The following is a 24,765-nucleotide window of genomic DNA, read 5'->3' on the forward strand; positions in this document are numbered from 1 at the left end:
TGGAAGGCTGCTATGAGGTCTCCAAGCGAGAGCTAATAAACTAAGATGAATTTCTCATCAAAACTTCCATTCCATTTTGTCTTTTTGATACTGCCAAGTACAAAGGCTTGGTATTGTCAGTCCAGCTGCCAAATGCCCCCAAGATGTTAGGTAATAATTTGACATAGTACATGCTGACATCTTTGTGGATGATGATTAATTTGCACATGCAGTTCTTAATGAACAACAACATATGAAAGCTCCCATCATGACAGATGTATTTATTTAGATGTACTTAAGCAAAAGTAGTAATGTGTGTTTTTAAACAAATCTGCTGAGGGTTACAACGATTAGCTTTTACATACAATTTGCATAGATTTCAATAAGAGCATAGAATAAGACTCATATCAGTAGGGTTGAAAGATTGCCAGTATTGCAAAGGGTTTTTTTCATTAAAACCCTGATTGACTTGCAATTGTTTCATTCACAAATCCTAAACCAGTGGGATTCTGATCTTCTTTCCCAAGTCTGACGTTGCTGCCTCTGTTTGTGTTAATATACTTGTGTAGCATGCTGTAATGCTGCTCTTGTGAATTAAAAGTATACAAAAATGAAATCTTCCGCCAGTCTTCATTGCTGGGGGTCTGAAACGGTGCTGGGTTAGTGGCTTCAAAAAAGCAATTCACATTTCTTTCTGACAGCTTGCTTGCATGCTCTTTAGCCTTGGCCTCAAAGAGCTCGCATTCTTTTTTTGAGTAGGCTTTCCAGAATTTGAGCTGAAGATAGCTAAATGGGGAGCAGCAGCGGCGGATACACTTCGCAATCAGTGCTGAAGCCATGATGGCGGTAATCAGGAACCATCCTATCAGCTGGGAAAACAGATAGATGAGTTATTGGTGGTTTTGCACAGTCATGTGTAGGAGTATAGAACTTAACATTGAAGCAGACATGAAAACTGTCAGCAAAACCACCCTGGAGTGCCTGTAACAGCCTGCTTGCTGAGGAAAGAGGGGATCCCATGCACACAGTTCAGCTAGGCTTTCAAAAGGTTGTGCACTGCTGAGGTGGTTGTTGGATTGAGGATGAATACCAAAAAAAGAGGTGGTGAAGTTCTTTCCTCATTTATATCCAGGTTTCTTAACCTTAAAGGCAAGATACTGACCAGCAGTTTCTGCGTTGTAGTCAGATTTACAGTATAGAGGGTGTAGAATCACCTCTGGTGTTCACCTCTGGTGCTGTGAACTACACCTGCTGGCTGTGTTTGATGTGATCTTGGAAAGTAACTGCTCTCCCTCCTATCTAAGCCTGTAAAAAATAGCCTTGTGTCCTGTGTGCTTGTATGCAGGACATGGATTTGACTATCAAATATGGGAATTCATTCTTGTTTCATGCATGATTTCAACATCCCTAGGTAAGTCTCAGAAGCTCCACTAAAGCGGGTGTCCTAGAAGATGCTGGTCCCTCCAGTACCCAGTGGTACTTAGTTGGAAGTTCCAGGCATAGCATCCACTTTCACCTCAGGCTTTTTTTTTCAAGTGAAAGACATTAAGTGCTAAAGAAAAATGAGTTGTGCTCTTGTTTGTTCTTAATTTTATTGGAAGTAGATCAGATATTAAAAATATTGGTCACTAATAAAAGTGATGTCACATCTTTTCTGGGTTTTTTTGACTGGTTTCTTTTAGATTTCACTGTAGCACCAGTTACAGTCAGTCTTCCTTGATTTTGCTCCTTTCTGAATTCAGTCATATAGTTTGCCCTTTCCCCACCTTTTTCTTGGAGGAGAAGCATGCTAAATATGGTGATTTAAACACTTTTATTGTTGTTTTTTTAATGCAAAAAATTTTATTGTTTTAATAATCTTTTGTACTAAACAGGAACTTATAAAACCCCAAATACTTAGAATCTCTTACAAACTTAATTCCAGGAACTAGCCTTAATGTTTTCATGAGAAAACCTGATTTTTCTACTAGATAATGACCAAACAAACCTAGAAATTAGACTGGAGTGCTGCCAAAATTTGGGGTTTTCATTTCACTTCAAACAAATAATTCCACCCAAAAGTGCTAATTTTTTGATCATGCAGCTTGCCTTCAGCACAAGAACACTTTAACAGGATAAATACCTGTTTTAAGCATTCCAGAAAATTATTAATATGTTCAAGCATTGAAATTTGTAGTCAAGCTGTCATTTGTTTCACTTGCCGGTTGTCTGGTTCATGGAGACATCAGCTTCCTCTATTTGTGACTTCAGCTTCCCCACGGCTAACGAATGCTTACAGAAGTTCGAGGTATTTAGAGAAGTGGAAAAAGAGAAGAACTGGCACCATGCCTAAGTTAAATGAGAAGAAAACTTGCTGTGCAAAGTTCTGGTGTCTAGACTGGTTGCCTGACCAGCTTTGAAAGAGGTTTTGTAAACTGCAGTGCCAAACAACTGCCATGCAAATATCCAAACCAAATAAATAGCACAAATACACACATTACTTTTCTGATAGTGTTTTGTTGAGAATGAATTTTTGCGAATTGTGTACCTTTAATAATTATACAGTGTGAGAGGGGGGGACTGTGTACACCACACATTGAGAGGCCAGGGTTGAAGCCCGTAGAATAAAGAGCAGAGCGGCAAGGCTTTACCTGGGACTGTGCCTGAAGGCTGAGGAATTCACTTGATATCTTCTCCGATAACTTCTCATCACAGGGTATTTTGACCAGCATCTCGTGGCACTCTGATCCTTTATCTTTACACATGAGGTTCTTTATCAGGCTGCTTCCACTGGCCATGCACTCATAGAACCTGGCTCTGAGCAGGGCCACTGCGAGCCAGGTGAGGGGGGCCACCACAGCTCTGGCTGTTACCTGTAGCAGCACGCAGAAGCAGCCAGCACAGGTTCCCCAGGGTCTGCAGCTGCAGCTCTTCTCTGGAGTGCAGATGCCAGTCAGCAGGTGCCACATCCTGGGGTTCATCATGTAGCCGAGCAGGAAGAGGATGAAGGCAGGCACTATGAGGAAGACAGAGCCATACAGCATGTTCCCAGAATTGCAGGGGCACTTGAACACCACAGCCAAGAAGATGTACTCGATAGCAGCTGTCATCAGGGACACAATGCTGTAACTCAGAACTGTCTGGTGGCGGATGCAGAAATCCAGTACCCTGTGTAAGGTGTCCATGTTCTGCCTTCCCTTATTCTGAGGAGAGTGAAATGTCAGTCAGAAAACGGAAAGATAAAGCCGTCCTGAAGCCAACCCCAGTTTAGAGAAGCTTGCAGAGTTGTCACTTTCTGTTGGCAGTGCTGATGCTGTGGTGCAATGTCATGAAGCAGCTCTTAGAGGAAACAGAAAAGGCTCACTGCACACTGTCAGGGTCATGAAGTTCAACAAACTGAAGTGCGAGGTCCTACACCCGGATTGGGGCAATCCCAGGTACAGCTACAGGTCCTTTCCAACCCTAACCATTCTATGACTCTATGATTCTAAGCGGAGACCACAGTGGAACACGCCCCCCCGAGTAATCAACATCAAAACAGCAAAGATTTGTCTTTGTTGCTGTAAAAATACTTTGTATTCATCCACACTATGCATTGTAACTAGCAATGGATTAAACCTTATCATTTTTTAGTGAAGATTTTCAGTGAGGCAACAGATTCAGTGTGAATAAAATGTAAGAAAACCACCCAGAACTGTGCACAGTTTTTTTATCCTGCCTTATTATTAGCGGTAGAGTATGTCTTGTTCTCTTATGGAAGGAAAGTCAACTATAATCATGTTAATTTCTCAAGCTAAGCAGTTAATATTTTTAAAGTAGTTAGAGCAAATTAGTCAGTGCACACAGCAAGTAGTTTCCACTGAAGCTACAGCTACCAGAGTGCCATTTGACAGGAATCTGACTTTGGGCTCCCTCCTCCATAGCAGGTAGTGACAGCTTTGTGGCCCAGAAATAAAATCCCACCCAGAATCATCAGAAACTAAGCAGATGGCATGAAGTGGAAGGCTTGCATAATGTACAACAAATATCTGGAAGGGATTCCTGGGCTTGAAGGACTGGGCTGCCAGAGAAATATTTGCTCTCAGAGTCAATAGCTTTCAATCATGCACTGGAGGAGCTCCTAGCTTAGGTTTGCCATGTCTAAGTCTAGAGGAGGTGAACTGGCACTCAGAATTAAGGAAGTTGAAGCTTTGTTACTTGCTCGCAGCCATGTAGCTGAAGTTCTCTGAGATGATGTAGACAGTGCGGTAGTTTGCTGTCACCACATGCTTAGTGACACCCAGATGTGCAGCTGGACTGGGAGTTGGTGGTCACTGTCATCTTCTTTGCCACTTATCTGGGATTTTAGAGTCAAAGTCACCTGCCTCTTGCATAAACCAGGAGCTCTCTGGCCTGACTGGGTGCATCAATTTGACATCAATTTGATATCAATTCCATAGGTGGACCACTCAGTGGGTAAAGAACTGGCTGGATGGCTGCACACAAAGAGTTGTGGTCAATGGCTCAATGTCCAGCTGGAGACCAGTAACGAGTGGTGTCCCTCAGGGATCGGTGTTGGGACCGGTCTTGTTTAAGATCTTCGTCGCTGACATGGGCAGTGGGATTTAGTGCACCCTCCGCAAGTTTGCCGATGACACCAAGCTGTGTGGTTCGGTTGATACGCTGGAGGGAAGGAATGCCATCCAGAAGGACCTTGACACACTTGTGAGGTGGGCTGATGCCAACCTCATGAAGTTTAACCAAGACAAGTGCAAGGTCCTACACCTGGGTCGGAGCAATCCCAGGCACAGCTACAGGTTGGGCAGAGAAGAGATTCAGAGCAGCCCTGTGGAGAAGGACTTGGGGGTGTTGGTCAGTGAGAAAATGAACATGAGCTGGCTTCAGTGTGTGCTCACAGCCCAGAAAGCCAACCGTATCCTGTAACCGTATGCTGTAACTTATACTGCACTGATTCTTCCTGAGCATTATCATGGCACAGAGCTAGATCCTCATCTCAGGCTCAGAGAAATATTCCCTTCAGCTGGGCCATCCTGATTTTGGTACTGGCTCCTTCAGACAAGATAACAAGATGTGATGCTGCCTGTATCATTCCATGCTGTAACCGGGGCTGCAGGAACCAAGCATAGTGGAAACTCGATGGCTTGTCAAAACTATGTGAGAAACTAAACTCCTTTCAGTGGACTTTTGGGTAATTTAAACCTTCCAAAGGCTCTTTGCAGCTCTTTGGGCAGCCGAGTAGATGGCATGGAGGGGCCAGAGCAGGCAGTGTTTTGTGGGTGGCTGCTGTGCTCAGCACTGAGCTGCTGCTGCAGAGGAAAAATGCCACTAACTGAAATGCTTGGCTTGGTCTGGAGGAGACTTTGCTTTGTTATTATGCAGCAGAATTGTATAATAAACCATATTTAAAGACATAACCCAAAAAGGAAGGAAAACCAGCAAGACTAAATCAGACTGGATTAGATCAGTTAGTCTGGTCACCTCTAGGTTACAGCAGATCACTGAGGAGGAGCACAGGGACAGGGGAAGCAAGATCAGGAACACACACCCCGTGAATCTGCATTTCAGGGATTTCCTTTGCATCTAACACCCACTGATGTATTTCTTCTGTAAATTTGTCTGGTTTCAGTTTCAACCCATGCAGACTTGTAACACTCAAACCATCGTATAGCAAGCGTGCTTAGCCTTCATTCAAACCTGACACCACCCCATTTGATGCCCCCTAGTTCTGGAAGGGAAGAGACAAAACAGTGGATCTGATGCTGGTGTCTCCATCAACTCTTGATCTTGTACACCTTTATCATAGCCCCCTTTTTTCCAGGCTAAGAAGTCCGTAATGTATTTAGTCATTAATTTCTTGATGTATACCTTTGTATACTTCTTTTCTTTTCAATCTCTGTTGTCACCCTGAACCATTCTATTTCACATGAGGAAAAATGGGGAATATACCAGATTTGCACTGCATGGAAGGTGGAGCTGAATCACAGTTTGCTACAACGACATGCTGAGATGACTTCATTTTCATAGAATCATAGAACAGTTAGGGTTGGAAAGGACCTTAAAATCATCTCGTCCCAACCCCCCTGCCATGCGCAGGGACACCTCACACTAAACCATGTCACTCAAAGCTCTGTCCAGCCTGGCCTTGAACACCACCAGGGATGGAGCATTTACCACTTCCTTGGGCAGCCCATTCCAGTGCCTCACCACCCTAACAGTAAAGAACTTCTTCCTTGTATCTAACCTGAACTTCCCCTGTCAAAACTTAAACCTATTCCCCCTTCTCCTGTCACTACAGTCCATGATGAAGAGTCTCTCTGGCATCATTATAGGGCCCCCTTCAGATATTGGAAGGCTGCTATGAGGCCTCCACGCAGCCTGAGCAGCCCAAATTAATTTCTAGAATTTTGCTTTTTGATCATCCGTGAAGCACTGAGTTGATATTTTAGTGAGCTGTGAATTAAAATAAAATAATCTCAGTCCTGGGAGGTAATCTCAGTCAGCTCTGGGTCTATTAATACATGTCTGAAGGCAGAATTTGGTTTCACTTTGAACACCACTTACTCTACACTGCATTTCACCTGCCGTTTTGCTTTCTGGTCAGTCAGTCAAAGAAAGTATATCTGCAGCTCTTTAAAGCAGAGGCTTGTTTTTAAATATCCAGGATAAGTTTGTATTATTGGCAAACATTGTTGCCTTGATTTTTACCTGGAGGCAGCTAGAGGCAATGGGTAGCATACCTTGAAACCAGAATTCACCATGTCTGAAAAAGTTTTAGCAGGTGGGGGGATGGCAGAAATAACAGAAGCAAGGTGAAATCACTGCAAAGGCACCTCATCACGGAGATAGGAACATAGGCTGCCTCTGAGAACCACTGGTTTAACAAGGGAACCTAATGACCAGTAGCAGCTCCCTATCTGGAGCAGATAACGACCACACAGGGGAAAGAGTACAGCCAAGAAACCCTGCTACTTCTCTTTCTGAGCCTCATTCTAGCAGTGTTTTATTTATCTGTAATAAAATATGATTTCAAGATCAAGCTTCCTGGAAAAAGGGAGGGGAGCTCTGTGTGGAAAAGGATTAAACCTCCACTCGGAGCAAACATACTTCCAGTAAACACTCACAGGAAGAGGTGGGAGAGGTAAAAGAGACCACCCTGGTTGGTAAGTGGGGGAGTAGCTGTGCTAGGAGCTGAGTGAGGCCTAGCGATGGCTGCGGTGAGCCTAGCCTTTGGGCAGCCTCTGGACGCAGGGGATGGAGGATGCCCTGTGCAGTAGGAACTGGAAAGGCAGGGGGTGCGGAGCCCTACACCTAGCTGCTTTCGACACTGTTCACCTCAGAGCCCTACTGCCCCAGGGCAGCTCTTTCTTGCCATCTAAATTAACACTTGTCTCGCTGCAACAGCTGTAAAGCATTAACTGGAAAGTGTGCAGAAAAACAGGTTTTGTTAAAGAACAGAGAATTCCAATTTAATGGTTGGTTTTGCCTTGATTTGCAATAAATGTCCTGCCTTCCAAGGGAGATGAAAACAATGTCAGAATGAAAAACATGAACATTTTTAGAACAGAATGACTATTTTTGTTATTTGAAACATCTTTTCATTTTGAAATATACTTTATTAAAATGAAAGAATCAGCTGAAACCAAATTGACTTGTTTAATATTTAATCGAGTTTGTCCTTAATGTTTTCATTTCTATCCTTTCACCTGCAGCTCAGTGATTCTTAAGCATTTTCTATGTGGAAAAAGTTGTTGTCTAACTAGTTCTGTGGTTGTATCAAATGCAGAATACTAGTCTTAAATGCAGCCTGTGTGTCTGTGTGCATGCATGCTTGGGGGCTTTGCTGTTGAGATCTACCTGTTGAGTAGATCTTGGTTTAGTCATGTTAGTAAGTCCTTACAATTGGTTATTTATTTTTTTTTGCTGGGAGGCATCGCTATTTGTTTGGGATAGCAAAAGGCAGGTTTTGTTTTTCTACAAATCATTCTCTTTCTAGCAGCTCTGACCAAGGCCCATCCTGTCCCAAATTCCTGCAATTATTCTTATTAAGCTCAACTTCCTCTTCACACTATTAATTTAAAATCTTACTCATCTGTGGATGCAATAGAAAAGAGCACCTCAGCACTGGTTTTCTTTTTATAACAACTGCATTTGCTTGCTCAAGTGAAAGAGCTGTAAGCTGCATTTCTCTGTGTCCAGTTCAGAAAGACATACAGAAAAGTCGTTTTATTCTAGGAAAATTCTTGTAATGCCTTTTGTCTCATTCCAGCTGAAATCAGTACTTAACCAGTGGGTGTGCTGTCCGCAAGCATATCTGCACCTACCTTCCAGGTGGACTGACCTCCCCTGGGGGCCCATTCCCTCAGTTTGTGAAACCAAGGGAGTTGTTCTGACTTTATGGTTGAACCAGTCTTTTCACATGTTTGTGAAGTGTCACACAGCTCAGTGGCACCACATAAATCATTAGTAGCACTAACACTTAGCAGAGCAGCAGCCCAAGAAATAGCACTGTGAATGTGCATGTACAGCTTACACACATTTGTGTACATTATACTGCTATTTTAAGGCATTACATTTATTTGCAGTTTTGGCTGAAAGCAGGTTTTAATGGGAGGAAGGAATCAGGTCTGCAAAACCAACTGTAGCTCTGAAGGAGGCTCTGATGGGTGAGCTGTTGTGCAGAGTCACACAAGCCAACTGCACTGTTTTTTCTCTTGCTATAATTTACTGCTGCTCTTTTAACACTACAGGTCCACTACAGGTCTCATTCCTGAACAGGGAGGGTCCTGTAACTCAGCCTGAGTGTCCTACAGCAACCAGCAGTGTGAGGGCTTTACTGGTCAATCTAGAGTAATCTTCAATCTATGCATGCCATAAATAAGTCTGTGTGATTCTTAAAGTGTTGGTTGTGAATTAAGTGAAAAATATTTGCTGAATTTGTAAGAAAATATATGATATTTTCATAGGATTAGAAAGGTAGAAGTTGTCTGGTTTTATGATGAAATTAAGGAGCCTTAGTGAGGCAGATTATAGAGTTAACTCATTTGAAATCAGGTAAATCACCCTGGGTAAACAACTAGTCAGTTCTAAGAAAACAAAGCTCACTCTTTCTCACTAACTATGGAAAATGAAATGCTATAAAATTACTTTGCAAATTACTTTTGCACGTTAAGCCCCAAATATGTCTATACTTTTATTATAAATGTTTTCCATTCTACGTGTTCTTGCTTTCTTCAGGTTATGCCATCATATCTTGCTGTCTTGGAATTGCTGAATAGCTGGGATTTCATTCTGTTCCACACCTTTTGTGTGTGTGTCCTCATGCTGCCTGATCATATGCTACAAACTATGCTCTGTACTTCTCATTCAATTAATCCTTCCTCTTTTTAAACTTTAACTGATTAACTAGTTCTGCAGTTCATGGTAGTATGTCCCTTTCCCCCATCTCCAATTGGTGAAAATGCCCCAGTGCAGAAATACAACTATTTTCCAATCACTATATGCTTTCAAAGACGAAGAAAAACTTTTCATCAGGGGAAAGTACATAGGCCAAGAGAAGAATCTGATGTGTTTCAGAAATATAATCCTTCAGAATGAGCTTTGATCTTACAAGTTTTAAAAAATGAGGTAATATGTGCTCCATTCCCTTTGCTTCCTTAGCTACAATGATGTATATAACGTACATAGCTAATTTTTATCTGGACTCAAAAAAAATCATTGAAAAATCTAAGAACCAGATTTCACCCTCAAACTTATATACAGCTACCTGTGGGCTGAGTTTCCATTCAGTTTCCTCAGAATACACTGAACTAACGTTAGACTAATTTAGACTGCAGCCCTGAAATGAAGCATGCATGACTGAACATCAGCTATTGAATAGAAATTGAATGAAGTCAGTGGTGTCTCAGGTGACTACAGGAACCAATCAACATACACCCAGTTATAGGATAGCCACCTTTTCCTGCAGCTGGAGATGCAGAATATTAACATTTTTAGAAACCAAAAAGAAGGAGAATAAGAATGGTAGCAGAGGCATGTGCCAGAAACAGTTCAGTGTTGTAACTCCATTTAAAATAGGGAATGAAAGTTAACTTCACTACTGAGTACCATACAGACACATTTCAAAAGTTGTTGAGTATACCTAAGAAAGATGAAACTAGTGCTATGTGCCTCTGCTATGGACATAAGGCTCACTGAGCCTGCCTCTCTCCTGTATTTCAGTCAAAGGACACAAAGGCATGGACAGCATCCTCTCTTGCGTCAGCAGGCATTGAGGAACACCAACTTTCTCCAGCCCTCCCACCAGCCAGTATGGCTATCTGAGCTGACCCTTTTTACCTGCTCTTCCTCACCGCACTTTCTAGTAAAAGAAGGGCAGCTCAAGATTTTTCAGTGTATACTGCCACCTGAGGGCTTGAACTGTTCCTTGTGACACAGAGACTTCTACCCAGCAGCCTGGGTTGCTGGTTGCTGATCAGATAGAACCATCTGTCCTTCCATTTACTTCTAATTTGAAATGAGAGAGACATGAAGAATGGCAGCAAAGAACAGAAACAAAGCACAGCCATTGGAGAGGGACTTTTTAAGGGCTCTGGCCTGGAAAAGAGTAAGTCAGAAAGTACACAAGATTAATACTGTATATGAAATATACTCAGCACAATTACGGCTTCATAGCTAGTTGAAGCAAACTTTAGTTGCCCTATCTGAATTGAAGTTACATCTATCTAAGTGCAATTCAGAATGGCCAGTAATGACAGTCATATATAAGAAACTCATAAATCTATAACAGAAAAGTATGGGGTGCAAGCACAGGTTGGAAAACCCTTGGGATCCCACTTCATGCTGAAATGGGTCTGGTCTCCTTTTCAGGAGAACAGACTGGTTCAAACATTTCATTTCCCTTCACCCCATCACCACGTGTACATTATTCATCTGAATGCTGGTCTGCTTTAAAAGCTGCTTTAAGACCTGGCTGTGAGTATGGGCAGCTCTTGCAGCCACCTTTTTCCTTTTGCATTGCTAAAATAGTGCAGGGAAGTTTAGTGTAAATGAGATCTAATGTGCATAACCACACCTTGCTTTCTCATCTCTATAATTCTGCAGTTTCATTTGATAACTACACAAATCCCGTACTAGAATTCAATGCCACATTATGAAGCAGACAAAGAAATGCAGGTATTTCTCAAAAGCTTTCTAGAGTATAGGCTGGTTTTCTACAGCTGATTGCTCAAAGCAATAGCAAATTGACATAGTGTAAATGTGCACAGATGTGAAATAAAGTGAAGTATTTGTATTAACTCCACTGTTGACATTAGCCTGATAAAGGCTAAAAGCTACCACAGCTCTTTATTTTCCTTTGTCCTCAAAGAGGACATGGATACACAAGCATAGGTAATTTGCTTATCATGCATAATAACTCTTTGAATTATCCTGGGGCAATTTTATGGCACTGGCTGACAGTGAAAGGATGTGCCTGGCCATACAAGACTGCAATAGTACTTGCATCTTGGTTTTCGATTGGCAATAATATCACCTATTTCAAAATTAGTATTACCTAACATTGAAAAACTAACCAATAGTGTCTTTGAAACTGAACATAACCCCACTGCTATTTCTGCCTGTCTTCATGTCATCACAGTGCAAAGGCAGAAAAAAGGAGATTCCCAGTGATACACGGCCTGTCACAATCTAGTCATACTTTCAGCAGGCAAGACTACAAACATTAAGAGCTATACTGGGTGACCCTTGCCAGGCTCAGCTCCCTTCACCTTAAGCAGTTAAGTGGGTGATTTGAAATTGGTGATTAACCACCCTACATGCCTTTTGCAATTAGGGAAAAAGATGATTCGAGGTCTTAGGTGGACCAAATAGCTATCTGAAGGCTCTCTTTCTCCACTGACTGCATAGATCAGATATTAACCAGGGTTCTAAATCTTTGCTCAAACTAAACGTACCAAATTTCATTAGATAAATCCAGGCATTGGAACCTGGAGTAGGGCTTATGTATGCACATACAGTGCTCAGAACTGGATCACTAGCTGGAAAATATTTTAATCAAAGAACCACAGAGACAATTATAATGTTTTTATTTAGCAAATGTACTGGAAGAATTGTGTTTCTGTAAAGACATACAGATATACCCCAATTCCATACAGCTTCCATTCTCTCAAATACTTATGTGGTTTTTTTAAATCAGTTTAATGAACAGAAGGGGATATATGTGGAGATGTCAAACTTATTTTTGTTATAAACCACATGATTCTATTTACCACTAATGCCCAAATAATTTACCCGGGGCCAGTAAGAGTTTGCAGAACCCTTGCTGGTGCTTTATAGAGAACAGGCTGTTCACACAATTTTAACTGTCCTCTGGTTTTAGTCATGTGAACAGCAAAAAGACATTAAATGCTTCCTGAATACCTCTTTTTCCATACTGCAATTGCTGAGGTTACCACAGGATTGCTTTGGTTTTTGTTTGTATTTTTACAATTGCATATTGAAGGGCAGTGATCTAGGACATTTTTTTCCCTACTAAGATGTTATTCAAACTACAGAAACCTTTTGTGAAATGCTGCTTTGTAAAGTTGAGAACAGACCCTACAGCATTTATCATTCTACAGTCTACAACTGACTGAAAGAGAAAAGGTTTTTGTTTTTTTTTCCTGAGAATTTTGTTCCTTTATACTTTGCGTTAGCCATATACTTGCCTTCTGCTACTGCCTACTACTGTTGTGCCTTTCACCTGGCAAGTACTGACACGACTGTCTTTTCCCACCATCCCAGACAGTAAAGCATGGAAGAGATGACATGATGTAAGAGTCTGCAATAATTATACAGGAGTGTCCCATATTGAAGCATTCTTTGGTTTGGCAGTGAGAAATTAAGTCTACTGCTAAGATCTGCCTTGTATACTTGTGTTTGAATGTCCTTTTCTTAAGAGAACGGCCAGAGACATCCATAGCAGCCTGAAATGGAAACTCACTAAATGCAAACCCAGTTCTGTATAAAAAAGCCCTTAGAAACAAATCTAGTAAGAGGGCTCTCCTCATAAAAAAAATTAATTACATCTTTACATTACTGAACTCTGATGAAAAAAGCATAACATCCCCTCAGTTGCAAATGCTGACTCAAAACACAGGAGTACTTAATAAGTACTTAGGCTTCTGAGATATTCTTTGCTTGTCCTATTCTTCCATCCCTTCTGATCTGAAACCAACCTTCCCGCAGCTGTTTTTTGAATGTTTCAGAAATAAGAAGATAAACTTTGGCCCTATTAGGGTTAATGCTTTTGCATAGACATATATGACCATAAACTGGTCGACTAGTAGAGGTCTTCTGCTAACATTGTGACTGAGAACAGGAAGAATACAGCCACAATAATATACAGCTGTCTACTAAAAGTATTGCATACAGACATCTTTGGCCATGCAGTCTCTTGGCCTTCTGAAAATATGTGAGCTGCATTGCTAACATGACAAAAAAAATTGCAATATTGAGGATTAGAAAGAGACGGGTATAAGAAGCTGATATTGATGGGGCACTACTTCGAGCAGTTGTCACCATCTGTGCTAGCCCTGATCGGCCTTTGATTGACACCCCAGTTTTGTGCTTCACATAAGTAATATCTGCAAAATCCAGAAGATCTTTCATTTCCTCATCTTCATCTATAGGCAACTCTTTTTGTGCTTGAGTCTGTGCCTTTTGTCGCACTTTTCTTTCATTTACCTCAATTTGTGCAAAAATGTCAGGAACGGCATCAACAAATTTGTAGCCTTTGGCTACCTTTCTGTTTTTCTTTGCTCTGCCATGCTGCTGCTTCTGTGAGATTGCAAATATCCTGTCAATGGCCTCCTCTGTCTGTCTCTTATCTGAAAACCTCAGCAGGCGCTCAGCAGTCTTCCTAAAGCTAGCTGTGTTGCGTACACGAGACAAAATCTGCTTCTCAAGCTGCTGGAAAACAGGCTTAAAATGCTGCAGGTTCCTCTCCACAATCCCTATGTAGTCCTTCACTTCTGGCACTGCAGAGCTCCTAATGGCAGAGGCTCGGTCAAAGACAATTTTCTGTCTGTCTGCAATAACCTGTGCAAAGGCAGAGCGGGACCCATCCTCAACAGGCCACAGGTACATCGCGTAGGCATGCTCACTGGTGGTTACAAAAACATCCAGCTGTGGGGAATCTCCACGGACGGTGAAACTCTGCACATCAACAGAGGGCCCAATGAAAAGGTAAATGGCTCTTGTGATGGGATGCCGCAAGAGGGTTGTTACATTCACATAGTTTGTCCCATTGTAAGGGTAGCCTCGAGGATACATCCTTGAGGCAATGGTAGCCTTCTCGCTGTGGCCAGTGTCATCCATCCAGTACATCTTATATATGCCATCACGTTGCCTAATAAAAGCCCCATGGACATCGTCAACAACTGTTTCTTCAAAAGGCACATCCACATTGTGGAAGAAACTGGTTGCTGCCTCCAGGGGACTGTCATCTTCTAGATGGATTTGGTCCACTAGCAAAAGAAGCTGGGGATGGAGAAGTATGAGGTTTCTTTGCAATTTTCTCAGCTTCAGTTTAGGATTGTATGCACCCACTCCTTCTCCCCTGATAAACACCACTCCGCTTCTTTCCATGGCGGCAACCACTCGTCCCTGACAGTCACCAGCCAAGTCATGTTTATATTTAAGCCACTTTGAGGAACAGTCTTCTGTAATCTGCCCTTCCCATGGGGAGAAGCAGCTCTTGGACACGGCAGGAGAAAACATCAATACATTATTAAAAAAAGTATATTTTGGCCCATACAGGGCTTCTGTTATGAAAGGTACACCATTGGGAGCAAAAGTAAAGGAGTTCTGGTCCGGGTGTTCATGGCCGGCATTGAAGTTCCTCCACCCCCTGATCCACTCTTTGTACTTGTTCTTATGAACAATATCATATATTGCACGTCCTCCCAGCTTTCCTGACTTGAAGGAAAGGAAAGGCCTGTTGATTTCAGCTGGCAAAGCACTTCCATAGGTTACTACTCCCCAGTCCTCAAAATAATGCAGCTTAGGAACCCCGTAGTCTGGTGGAGGTATAGAGCGCAAACTTGCATCGTACCTGCCCAAAAGACAAGGAAAATGGGTTTAAAAATCACTTGACTAGTTTCATTATCAGCACCTGTACTAAATTAAAAAACTGATTTGATATTTACATCAAGGAGCAAGCTAACAGTATAAAGGCCGCACATGTGCTTCCTGAGTGAACTAATCATATAGTTGTAATGGTATTTATCATAGTAATCCCTATGCAAATTTGTGTTGTGCTTTCTACAGAACAATAGCTGAAAGCATCTGCTCCACATCTAAAGCAAGCAATCCTCCTGCACTCCGAAAATAAGAGTACCACTAATTTTAAACTAGCTACATTTTGTCTTACATCATAAAGCTACTGACTGCAATACAAATCTTTAAAAATGTGCTGTAGACACTGTTTATTTTGCTCTAGACATCAACATTTGCACCTATTTTTTGAGTATTTAGCCAAGAGAAGCAGATTACCTGTTTCCCCAAGTTGATGATTATAGAAGCGTGTAGTCTCCAAACAGAATTAGCAATAAACTAAAAACTGATGAACAGTCATTTTAAAGGATAAATTATTATGATTTATATCACTTAGTGTATGTTAATTTCCTTCTCCAACTAAGCTGAAGAAAAACTTGCATGGCTTTCTTGTGTAAATTGCAAGATACAAGACATTTGGTTTAAAATGAAGTTTTAATTCTAGAAAAGGTTACATGGCCTTGTTTTATTTTTGTTTTATTTTATCTACAGGAGTTAATAATCAAAAGCTCAAAACAACCATGGAAAACAAAGCCTAACCTTCTGGCATTGTTTTTAAGCAACCAAAATAAACAAAACCATCATTAAGCTCACTAATATTTCTGTTAGATGGTTCATCTCTACATCCACTCTACAGCTAACCAGGAGCCTCTGTCAGGACCTAGACAGTCACAGCTCATGTCCTGCATAAGGCTTTGGGTAATTCCAACCAGTACGAGGGCCTGATCTGTATCTAGTGCTCCTTGATGGAGATTCCCCCCAAACTAGACTTCTTTCCCGAGAATCTAATTCAAATGGACATGCCCACCACAAGAGCAACACTGCAGCACAAGGAAAGGCAACTGTTGGAATATTCAGATATTTTATTTTCTTTTTGCTTTTTTTCTTTTCATATATTCATGTGCTCTTAGAAAATTTCTTTCCCTTTGACAACAAAAAGTATTTTGTAAGTATAAACTCCCCAGATTTCCATGGAGAGGCAGGAGAAAAGAATGTTAAAATGGGTTTGTAGAGAAGAGATTCTGTATTTTGCAAATAACAATATTAAGGGTGCTTGGAGCCTAATAAATATGCATTGTTATATGCATATCATAAATGCCAATCACTATCTATTCAGTAATATTTTTCTTCTGAGAGAGAGAAATGGAGCTACACTGACTCCTTGGAAATGCACCTGTCTTCACAGACTGAGGGAGTTTATATGCATATCTAGAGCCTCTTGGGTCTTTTTCATTTCTTACCTTTAGAAGATTGACATACAAGTAAGCAGAGCTGTAAATTAGATGGAAAATATAGATCTAGTCTCTATTATATTTTTTTCTGAGCCTAACATATGAAGTAGTGTGCAAGAACAACTAATAGTAGCCTTACTGCTTACATTACTTTAGCTTTTAAAAGAAAGTTTATATTACTACTTATGGCTTTCAGAAGAAAACTATGCTTTAAATATTCACCTAATTAATTGTGACAGAATACAATGGGATTAAAAATAACAAGAATAGACCAAACAAACCAAATACATGCAAACAAGTTTTCAGTCCTTTTGGAACTGCTTGTATTTTATAAAAGCAATAGACAACAGAAAGAAAATGCAAAAGCAAATGTAAGACAAGACCAAGGTGTTCCTTGTAGCAATGTATACTGTACATCTATGCTAAGTGAAGCAGTTCTTTTGAGCCAAATGACTGGAACACACATGCCCAACTCAATCTCAGCTTCTACAGTACAAATCTAAAGATAACGAATTATCACCAAACAGCTGTCAGGTTCCTTTTGAGCCCACTCATTCCCTTTCATACCAGAGAAATTCAGTGTGGAGAGTGCACCACCTCTGCCCTTTGGATGCTGTCCCTGGGCCCTCCACCACTCGGTTCCTTCTGATCTGTTCTGCCAACCAGTTCCCACTGCCGTTGCGCATGACGAATTTGTCAAGGAACACCAGCTGGCTCTCTGGCCCATAGAACCAGTTATAGTTGGAATCCGCGATGGCCACAGTTCTCTGAAACCCTTGGGAAAAAGTGAACAGGAATGTAAAAAAGAACAAATAAATGTACAAAGATGTGTTTGTACAGCATGATGGTGAAGCCAAGCAGTACAAACAGACACAAACAGAAGCAGCCTTTTCAGATGTTTATAGACCTACTTGTAAATGAGCCGTAAACAGGTTACACAGGAGCTGTTTCCTTCTGCTGTAGCTAACTTGAATACTCACCTTTCTTCTTTAACTTTGAACTACAGTCAGTCAAAGTATTGCAGAAAATGTAAGCAGCACTGTCCCATCCACTTCCTCTCCTCTCTCAAATCTGGCAAAGGTTCATAGCTTTCTCTTTTCCTATGTCAATCCAAACTTTCCAAACCAAGAAAAAAGAGGTGTCCCCAAGGTAAAATAAATCAGCTTCACCCTAAACCAACTAGTATGAGTTCACTTTGCTCTTAGGAACCAATCGCCAGTAAATGGCTGAAGTTTCACACGGAGTCAGCACAATTCCTTATGTCCCTGTACTAGCATGCTAAAGCTGCGCTCAACCCCCCTTACATACATGGCTAGATCTGAGGCTCTTATAGCCAAAATAAAGATATCACAGTCTTTTTAACCAGGAACAGTACAAGTTCCTAATGAATTGTCCTGCAAATAAGCAACAGAAAACCATCATAAAAAAACTTGCAAGGCTGCCTGAAACTGGTTTTGTATTTGCACATCTCCATTTTTCAGTCACAACTAAGACTTCAAATCAGAGATGCTAAAACTCACTGCAGTAGAGAGATCCAACAAGAGAACAGAAATATTAAAATGTCTGCAAGATTCACCTATTATTGATGTTATATATTTTTGTTTAACTCTTACATTGACAAAAAAAAATGGTTCATGTACCCCTGGACTGCACAGAGAAACCTATAATTTGATTCAATGACATTTTCCAGCAGAAAAATATTATAATAAATAAGCTATAAAAATCTGTTTTACTGTTTTGTGGAAAACTGGTGATCATGTAAAACTTTCCTACACTTTATTGATACTTTTACTTGTGGCTTCATCGTTTGCTATTCCTTTCACCTAATCTTTTAGGGTGATGATTTTTGACAAACGAAAAAATCAATATGAATCTTGAAGAACATTATTTTCCAAACAGAAGCCCCAAGAAATAGGTCTGTTTCAAACTTCAAAAACCAGAAATCAAACTGTGAAGGACTGCTTTTTCTCCCAAATGATATTTCCATCTTTTCACTGGTTTTAAAAGCTGGAGTTTAATAAACAATGATCATTAATAAGCCGTGATAAACAAGGATGTTGCTGTTTTGATGAATTATGAAAGTAAAATCCAAGGAAAAGGTTATTTAAAAAAAATCCGAGTACAAACTTATTTTCCAAATAGCCTTTTTCAAAGTATGAACTTTACAGCTGCTTCAAGGATTACAAGTCATCTTCATTCACTCAGTGGACCTACCTGGCAGGACAGTCCTGTACATAAATGCAAAGTGCTGCTTGAGCCAGGGGTGGCTGAAGTGATTGATATCAAAGTGCCTCTGGACAAGAAACATGTACTGAAACAGCGATCTAGTTGTGTAGCTGCCATAAGCCACCCCTTCATAAAGGGAGCCATCTGTGACCTCCTGCAGCAGGACTACTGATTTCTCCATGATGGCCAACACTTGCTTGGTCCACAAGTAAGCTTCCTGAAGGTAGCCTGAAAGAGAAAGATGTTGGCAAATCTAATTAAAACATTACAGATCACAGATTATGTCATCTGTACTCCCACAGTAGGATCCGTTACAGCGAGTAATCTGCAATCTAAAACCCTATATAATACAGCCTAGTGTCCCTGTAGTTCTAGGGTGTAAAAACACTGTACTTAAACACAGCAAAGCAAGATTACAAGAGCAGGGAAAAATTATCGAACACCTTTTGCTAATCATGTGGGATTATGCTTTCAATCTTAAAAGGAAAATTTCCTTAATGCATTCAAGACATGCAAAAAGGGAAGAGCCATGCTAAGACTATTTATTGTATTTAAAATTAAAGCTGTATAAAAACAACGTAAGGTCCCCACTAGAGGGCTCCAATAATGCAAATATTCTGATCAGTCATTTTTCACTGTTATGATCTCCAGTGTGGTAAGGAGATCCTCAAACTTTAAAAATACAAAGCAGTTCACATCTGAGCTGCAGTTAACTGATATTCTGCTAATTTGCTCTGTTTTAAGACATGCTCCGTTCTACTTACATTTACAGTTTGTCGGACAACCTAAAGGGTTATCCAAATAGAAGTTATTTTGCATCGTTAAAAATTTTGCATCGTTAATTCCAAATGCAGATTCCTCATTCCCAGAATAAAACTATTTTTCCAACTAGGTTAACTTTCAGCCTCCACATACACAAGCCCTAAACAGTTATTTTATTTTCAAGAAAAATCTCTCAGAGATCTTACTATTTTGGTCTGCCCTACACATATCAGGAGCTGGGAAGAGGTTGTGACAAGACTTTCCCAAGGCTTGTCTGCATTCACCAAGGAATAAGCACAAGCATGAGAGCTTCACCACTGCATTCGCGCATTGCAGAAGTCAGTATGTGGATCCCAGCAGAGGAAAAGCTACGTGCCTTCTCTTCTTTTCTTTCTGATTTCACTGGCAAGAGAGGTTAGGACTAACCAGAGATCAATTGCCTTGTACTTCTATATGGCAACTTAGTGTCTGAGTGCTCAGAGTGTCTGAGCACAGACTTAACCAGACTTATTTCCACCATATAGCAGAGCTCAGCTGGCATACATTACACCCTATTACGTGGTAAAGTGGTGCCTGCTGAATGAAGTGCACGTGCCAGGATAAGGGAGTATGAGCTACATTCAAAGCTGCTGCTTAAGACTGCCTTTATGCTCAGCAGACTGATGAGAGATTCAGACATCCTACTAGTCAAGGCTGCCAAATCCTGCTCAGTTAACAGAGACAAAAAAATTGTGAAGTCTAAGCTAAACAGACAACCTGAATCTAATGTGGTATTTCTACTGAAGAATCAACTGAGATGGGGCAGCCCTGAGCAACAGGGGCAGGTGATGCTACTTACTTCCACTTACTTTATTCACAGCTATCTTGACACTGCTTCATTACTCTGATGGAGTTGGCAGCACAGGGGTCTGTCCAAATAAAACCCCAAATGCTTCCACTCTTGTTTTCCCTTCTGACATAACAGCCACAACAACTAGCTTCTGATTACTACACTAGCAAGAATGGTATTTTCCATGGTTCAGCATTGTAATATATGCATTTACCAACTCATATATGTTCTGTTTATTTAGTGTACGTCTATGATTTAACCCTATGCTTGTAGTATATTAAAAGAGCAATAATATGTTAGAATGAAAAAAGTAAGAGACTCAACACTCTGTCAGGCTGTACAACAAACCAGAACAAATCTCACTTAAAATTAGCAGCATCCGTATCAAGTTAGGCCTTACTCAAGTTTCTTTTTTGAATACCTGAGTGTTTAATATCATTACAAAGACTGTGTGTTTGTGTCTAGAATTTTAATAAGTTTCATTTTTCATTCCCATTACAATGTTTTTTACATATTTTTAAGCTGGATATTTAGCCTCTGCATGCTTCAATAGCTCAATTGTGTTTAAAATTATTAGTTGGAATTTAAACCTTTTGGGAGGAAGTTTTTACACTAGGATACACTATTTGCATTTGCTATGCATCTGATACAGGAAGAATACTATGTTCACCCCCTTCTCCCTACTTTTTTTTCTCCTTCAGAAAAAGTCTTTCATCTTGGAAAGAAAAATTTAAAAATTTTTTTTTTTTTAATATTAGGCTTAAATGTCTTTTCTTAAATAAAGGTGCTCTATACTGAAAAGAACTGATTTTTCATTTAGAAATATGCAATCTGTTCTGATTTATTTTCATTTGAACTATCACCACTATTTCCAAATTGTTCAAGTGTTGCTCTATTTGCCTTTGCCTCCTACCCCCCATTAAAAAAAAACCACCTACCTTTGGTGAAAGAAATACTGTCTGACTTTATTTGTGATGTTATCATTGTTTGGCACAAAGCATACTTATGGTCTACACACTAATGAAAAGCAGAGTCATCTTGCAAACTGCCAGCTTTCTGCACTGATGGAGGCTTGGGGAAGGATGGAATTATGAGGAATTTAGCAAAACCCACTGAATAAATATGGTCTGAGTCTTCAATTTGTGGAAGGCAAGACAGGAGGAAAGGGAGTAACTTACACATACACTCTTGCTGCTTTTCAACATATGCACATCGGGGAATGAGCTTGTTTTGACAAACACTTAACAAAAGATGTTCCCCTAAATAGTAGGTGCTGCAGTTTTTTGTCACACTTCTTTGGATATCCAAAAGATCCAACCATGTGCAGATGTGCCTTGCTTGGCAGGGCTGAATAGCTTGGCAATGCCATCAGCACCCAGAAACTAGATTTTCCTTGACTTGCAGCAAGTAAATAATTCTATTGGGCATCATGTTTTCAAAATACTTCTAGCACATATTAAATAATCACTTGACAAAGTACTGACATGTTCTCATAAAAGCAGAAGCTGCCTTCATGACTTCTCTCTCTCAGCTAAAGTACCACTGGGGTTTCAAGTCAGGACTTCTTATCTGCTCTCTCCCTCTGACTCTGTGACTTTGACTCGAATTCTTGTTTACACAGAGTATCACTTCAACAGGGGCAGAGGAATAGCTCTGGGCAGAGGAATAGCTCCAGGCAGAGCAGCCAAGAGTGACTGGAAAGGTTATTCACCTGGGAATTGGGAAGTATAAGTTTAAGCTCCTGAAGCAAAGAATCTGGCAGACACCTCCTGAAAGAAGGCTGGGGGGTGCAGTGCCATAGTTCAGAGGAACAAAGGCAAAGCCCTGCCCATCTCCACAGAACAGGATACTGTTCTGAGGTCCCTAGCTGTGGCCTTTGGATGGATGAAGTTACACCTTTACAGCTCTCTCAGGGAGACAGGACAGAAGTTTTGGATGAAATTCCAGGTTATCCTGTTGTCTAGCTCCCAGCTCAGAGCATGGGGTGTTCCTAACTGCTGACTTTCTCAATATATTGTGTAAGGAGACCAAGTGCATAACTCTTGACTGATAATCTACCTGGAAGACCCTGTCTGTAAATCTGGGCTAGACAGACTATGCACAAGGGGATTTTTAATTCTTACAAACAATGGGGCAAGAATTCAGAATCACTTAGAAAATGGATTTATATACATGGGTATATATCCACATATAATAGACCTTGTACATCTGCTCACAGATGTTTTTTTCTAGTCAGTAAACTAAATTTTTCTAAGCAGCAAAAGAACAAACCCGTTACTGCTGTAGTCTCAGAAGTGTTTCTATCAGTTCCTGAACTCTGCTGCATAAATAGCTGATTGAGTTGATACACTTCAGAAAAATGTTCCTATGGTTTAGCACATACCTTGATTCATCAGAACAAGGCTTCCTGCCAGCAGGGCCACACAGTTGGTAGGCTGGTGGTTGTGGAGGTACTGGAAGCCCCATCCACGTCTGTATGATGTTTCGTACATATATCCCGAGGCATTGGCAATTACCTCAAGAAATCTCTCCTGTTGAGTCCTGCTGAGATAGCTGTATAAGAAGTCATACGCAGTGGCAAAACCAACTAAGGAATGAGCAAGAGGGACTTCATCCCACGGGGCATCCTTCACTAGCCTGTCAATAAAGAAAGATACCAATTAATTGAGTTTCACCTACTTCTTTTTCTCTGTGACTGTACTGTGAGTTGTGTATGACTTAATGTCTCTGAAGTTAGGCAATTAATGCTGAATTTTAACACAGTAGCAAGCTACTTAGCAAGTCTCTGATACAATTTTCTTTTTCCTTTTTAGTATTTAACATAAAACAGAGGTAAAATGATGCTACTACTCAAAATTATTTTATAGGAACTACCCATTTGTATCCAATGATTACACTGAACTTTGCAAAATCGTAAATTTGTACCAAGAAAATTCATAATGGAGGTAGAGGTAGTGTAGAACAAATATTTCTCTTAAATCAAGCATTTATTGTGTATCAAAGACTTTAGTTTTGCAGTACTTACAGTACTTCAAGCCCATGGTTCTACAGAAAGGGAAATGTGAGGGAATACATTGCGAAAAAAATCTCTGATAGACTGAACAATGATCAGTTGTTTTCCTAGCTATTCCCTTCTTTCACTTTCCTTGCAATATATGTTTTATTACAGAAATGAATTTTAAATTGTTGAGATGAGAGAGTGCAATCAGTGGAAATTGTGTTGTGCTCCTGAAGACATGCACCTTCCCTGCTTTAACTATTCTGTGACTCTATAAATATGATTTCGTCTTAATTTATGTAAGCAGTAACGTGACCAGATGACCAAAAGAGCAAGGTTTAAAAAAAAAATAATAAAATCCTCATTCTGCTCTAGGAACATTTATTTGCATTCAAAATGCATGAATGAATGACTTAAAAATTATTACCATCAGCCCAGGGCACTGCAACTATGGTGAAACACAACATATACGAGTGAGAAAAATGACCTTTAACTTTTAGTTCAGTATTTCTAACATCACTGGAAAACCTCAAATTAACTTGGCACATTCACACCTGTATGTAAGGAAAGTCTCTGTAGGCTATTTGATTAGCTGAATTTCCAACACTTTAAATGTTCACCTTCTCGCAGCTACAATCCCATTTTCTGCTGAGTGAAGTTATGCATTCAGTTTTTTTCAAAATGAAACATTCACCTCACAGATTTTTAATTAACTACTTGAATGCATTCAGCATTGATCAGCAGGACTTGAACCAGGGGTTTTATTGGACTACAGTTTTTTGTTTGTCCAATTTTTTTTCTTGGTTAGCAGACAGGCATTGACAGAAGATGGCTGTGAACAATACAAGACAGCTGTAAGTGTGGTAACAAGTGACTGTCAAAGCATCTGGAAAAACAGTTCTAGAAACTTATTGCTCATCATCTCCTCATCCATTCCCCGTGGTCAATGTCAGGAACATCTCTTTGTCGTTCATTTTTCTGGTCCAAACTCTAAACTTGCCAGTGAAGACTTCCAGCCACATATAGGAAAATATCTTACTTATGTTTTCACTTAATTCTTTTGCAAAAAATTACAGACCCGTAACCCAAAACATTTACATGCTTTTCCTAGCTGCTCATTCTTTTTGTGTTTCCAGGTAAACTGGAAGAAAACGTAGCTGAACTGATCAGGCAACTCTCTAATTCTCCGGATTTATTTATACTGTGTCGCTGAGGCACAAAAATTGAAAATCTGAGTTAACTGGTTATCTGTCAATCTCAATTAATCCTCTGTGTCTCTATTTCTGCATTTTCATCTTTCCTTATCACTGAAAAAGTTCTTAAAATGTTGGTAGTCTTGTATGTAAACATAAAGTTGCATTCTATGCCGATGATATGCAACAGCGTGGCACCGTGATTGCTATCAAAAATCCTCTGACACATGAACATACCTTAAACCAGCTGTATCC

General features: G+C 40.3%; 2 protein-coding genes across 5 annotated transcripts in view; both read right to left on the reverse strand.

Moving 5' to 3' along the window:
- Positions 1–28: 28 nt before the first annotated feature.
- On the reverse strand, positions 29–3,242 carry LOC134170817 (calcium homeostasis modulator protein 6-like). Its single transcript, XM_062632542.1, has 2 exons — positions 2,610–3,242; positions 29–848 (listed from the first exon to the last, which is right to left on the reverse strand). Exons 1-2 carry the CDS (start codon positions 3,141–3,143, stop codon positions 432–434), a joined length of 951 nt encoding a protein of 316 aa, XP_062488526.1. The 5' UTR covers positions 3,144–3,242; the 3' UTR covers positions 29–431.
- Positions 3,243–12,024: 8,782 nt separating this feature from the next.
- Positions 12,025–24,765, reverse strand: part of DSE (dermatan sulfate epimerase) — a 33,688-nt gene continuing 20,947 nt past the window's right edge. For 3 of the 4 annotated variants that reach the window (XM_062632452.1, XM_062632453.1, XM_062632454.1), the window contains 4 exons: positions 22,703–22,956; positions 18,717–18,956; positions 17,070–17,277; positions 12,025–15,049 (listed from right to left, as the gene is read on the reverse strand). In XM_062632452.1, the coding sequence (XP_062488436.1) occupies positions 13,294–15,049; positions 17,070–17,277; positions 18,717–18,956; positions 22,703–22,956 (2,458 nt within the window). In that variant the 3' untranslated portion in view covers positions 12,025–13,293. Of the gene's footprint in view, positions 15,050–17,069; positions 17,278–18,716; positions 18,957–22,702; positions 22,957–24,765 lie in introns of those variants that run through there. The other variant, XM_062632455.1, reaches the window with a different exon arrangement.

Source organism: Pezoporus occidentalis, unplaced genomic scaffold (genome assembly GCF_034315485.1).
Source record: "Pezoporus occidentalis ecotype Australia unplaced genomic scaffold, CSIRO_AGI_Poc_V1 ctg39, whole genome shotgun sequence".
In the NCBI taxonomy this organism is placed as follows: domain Eukaryota; kingdom Metazoa; phylum Chordata; class Aves; order Psittaciformes; family Psittacidae; genus Pezoporus; species Pezoporus occidentalis.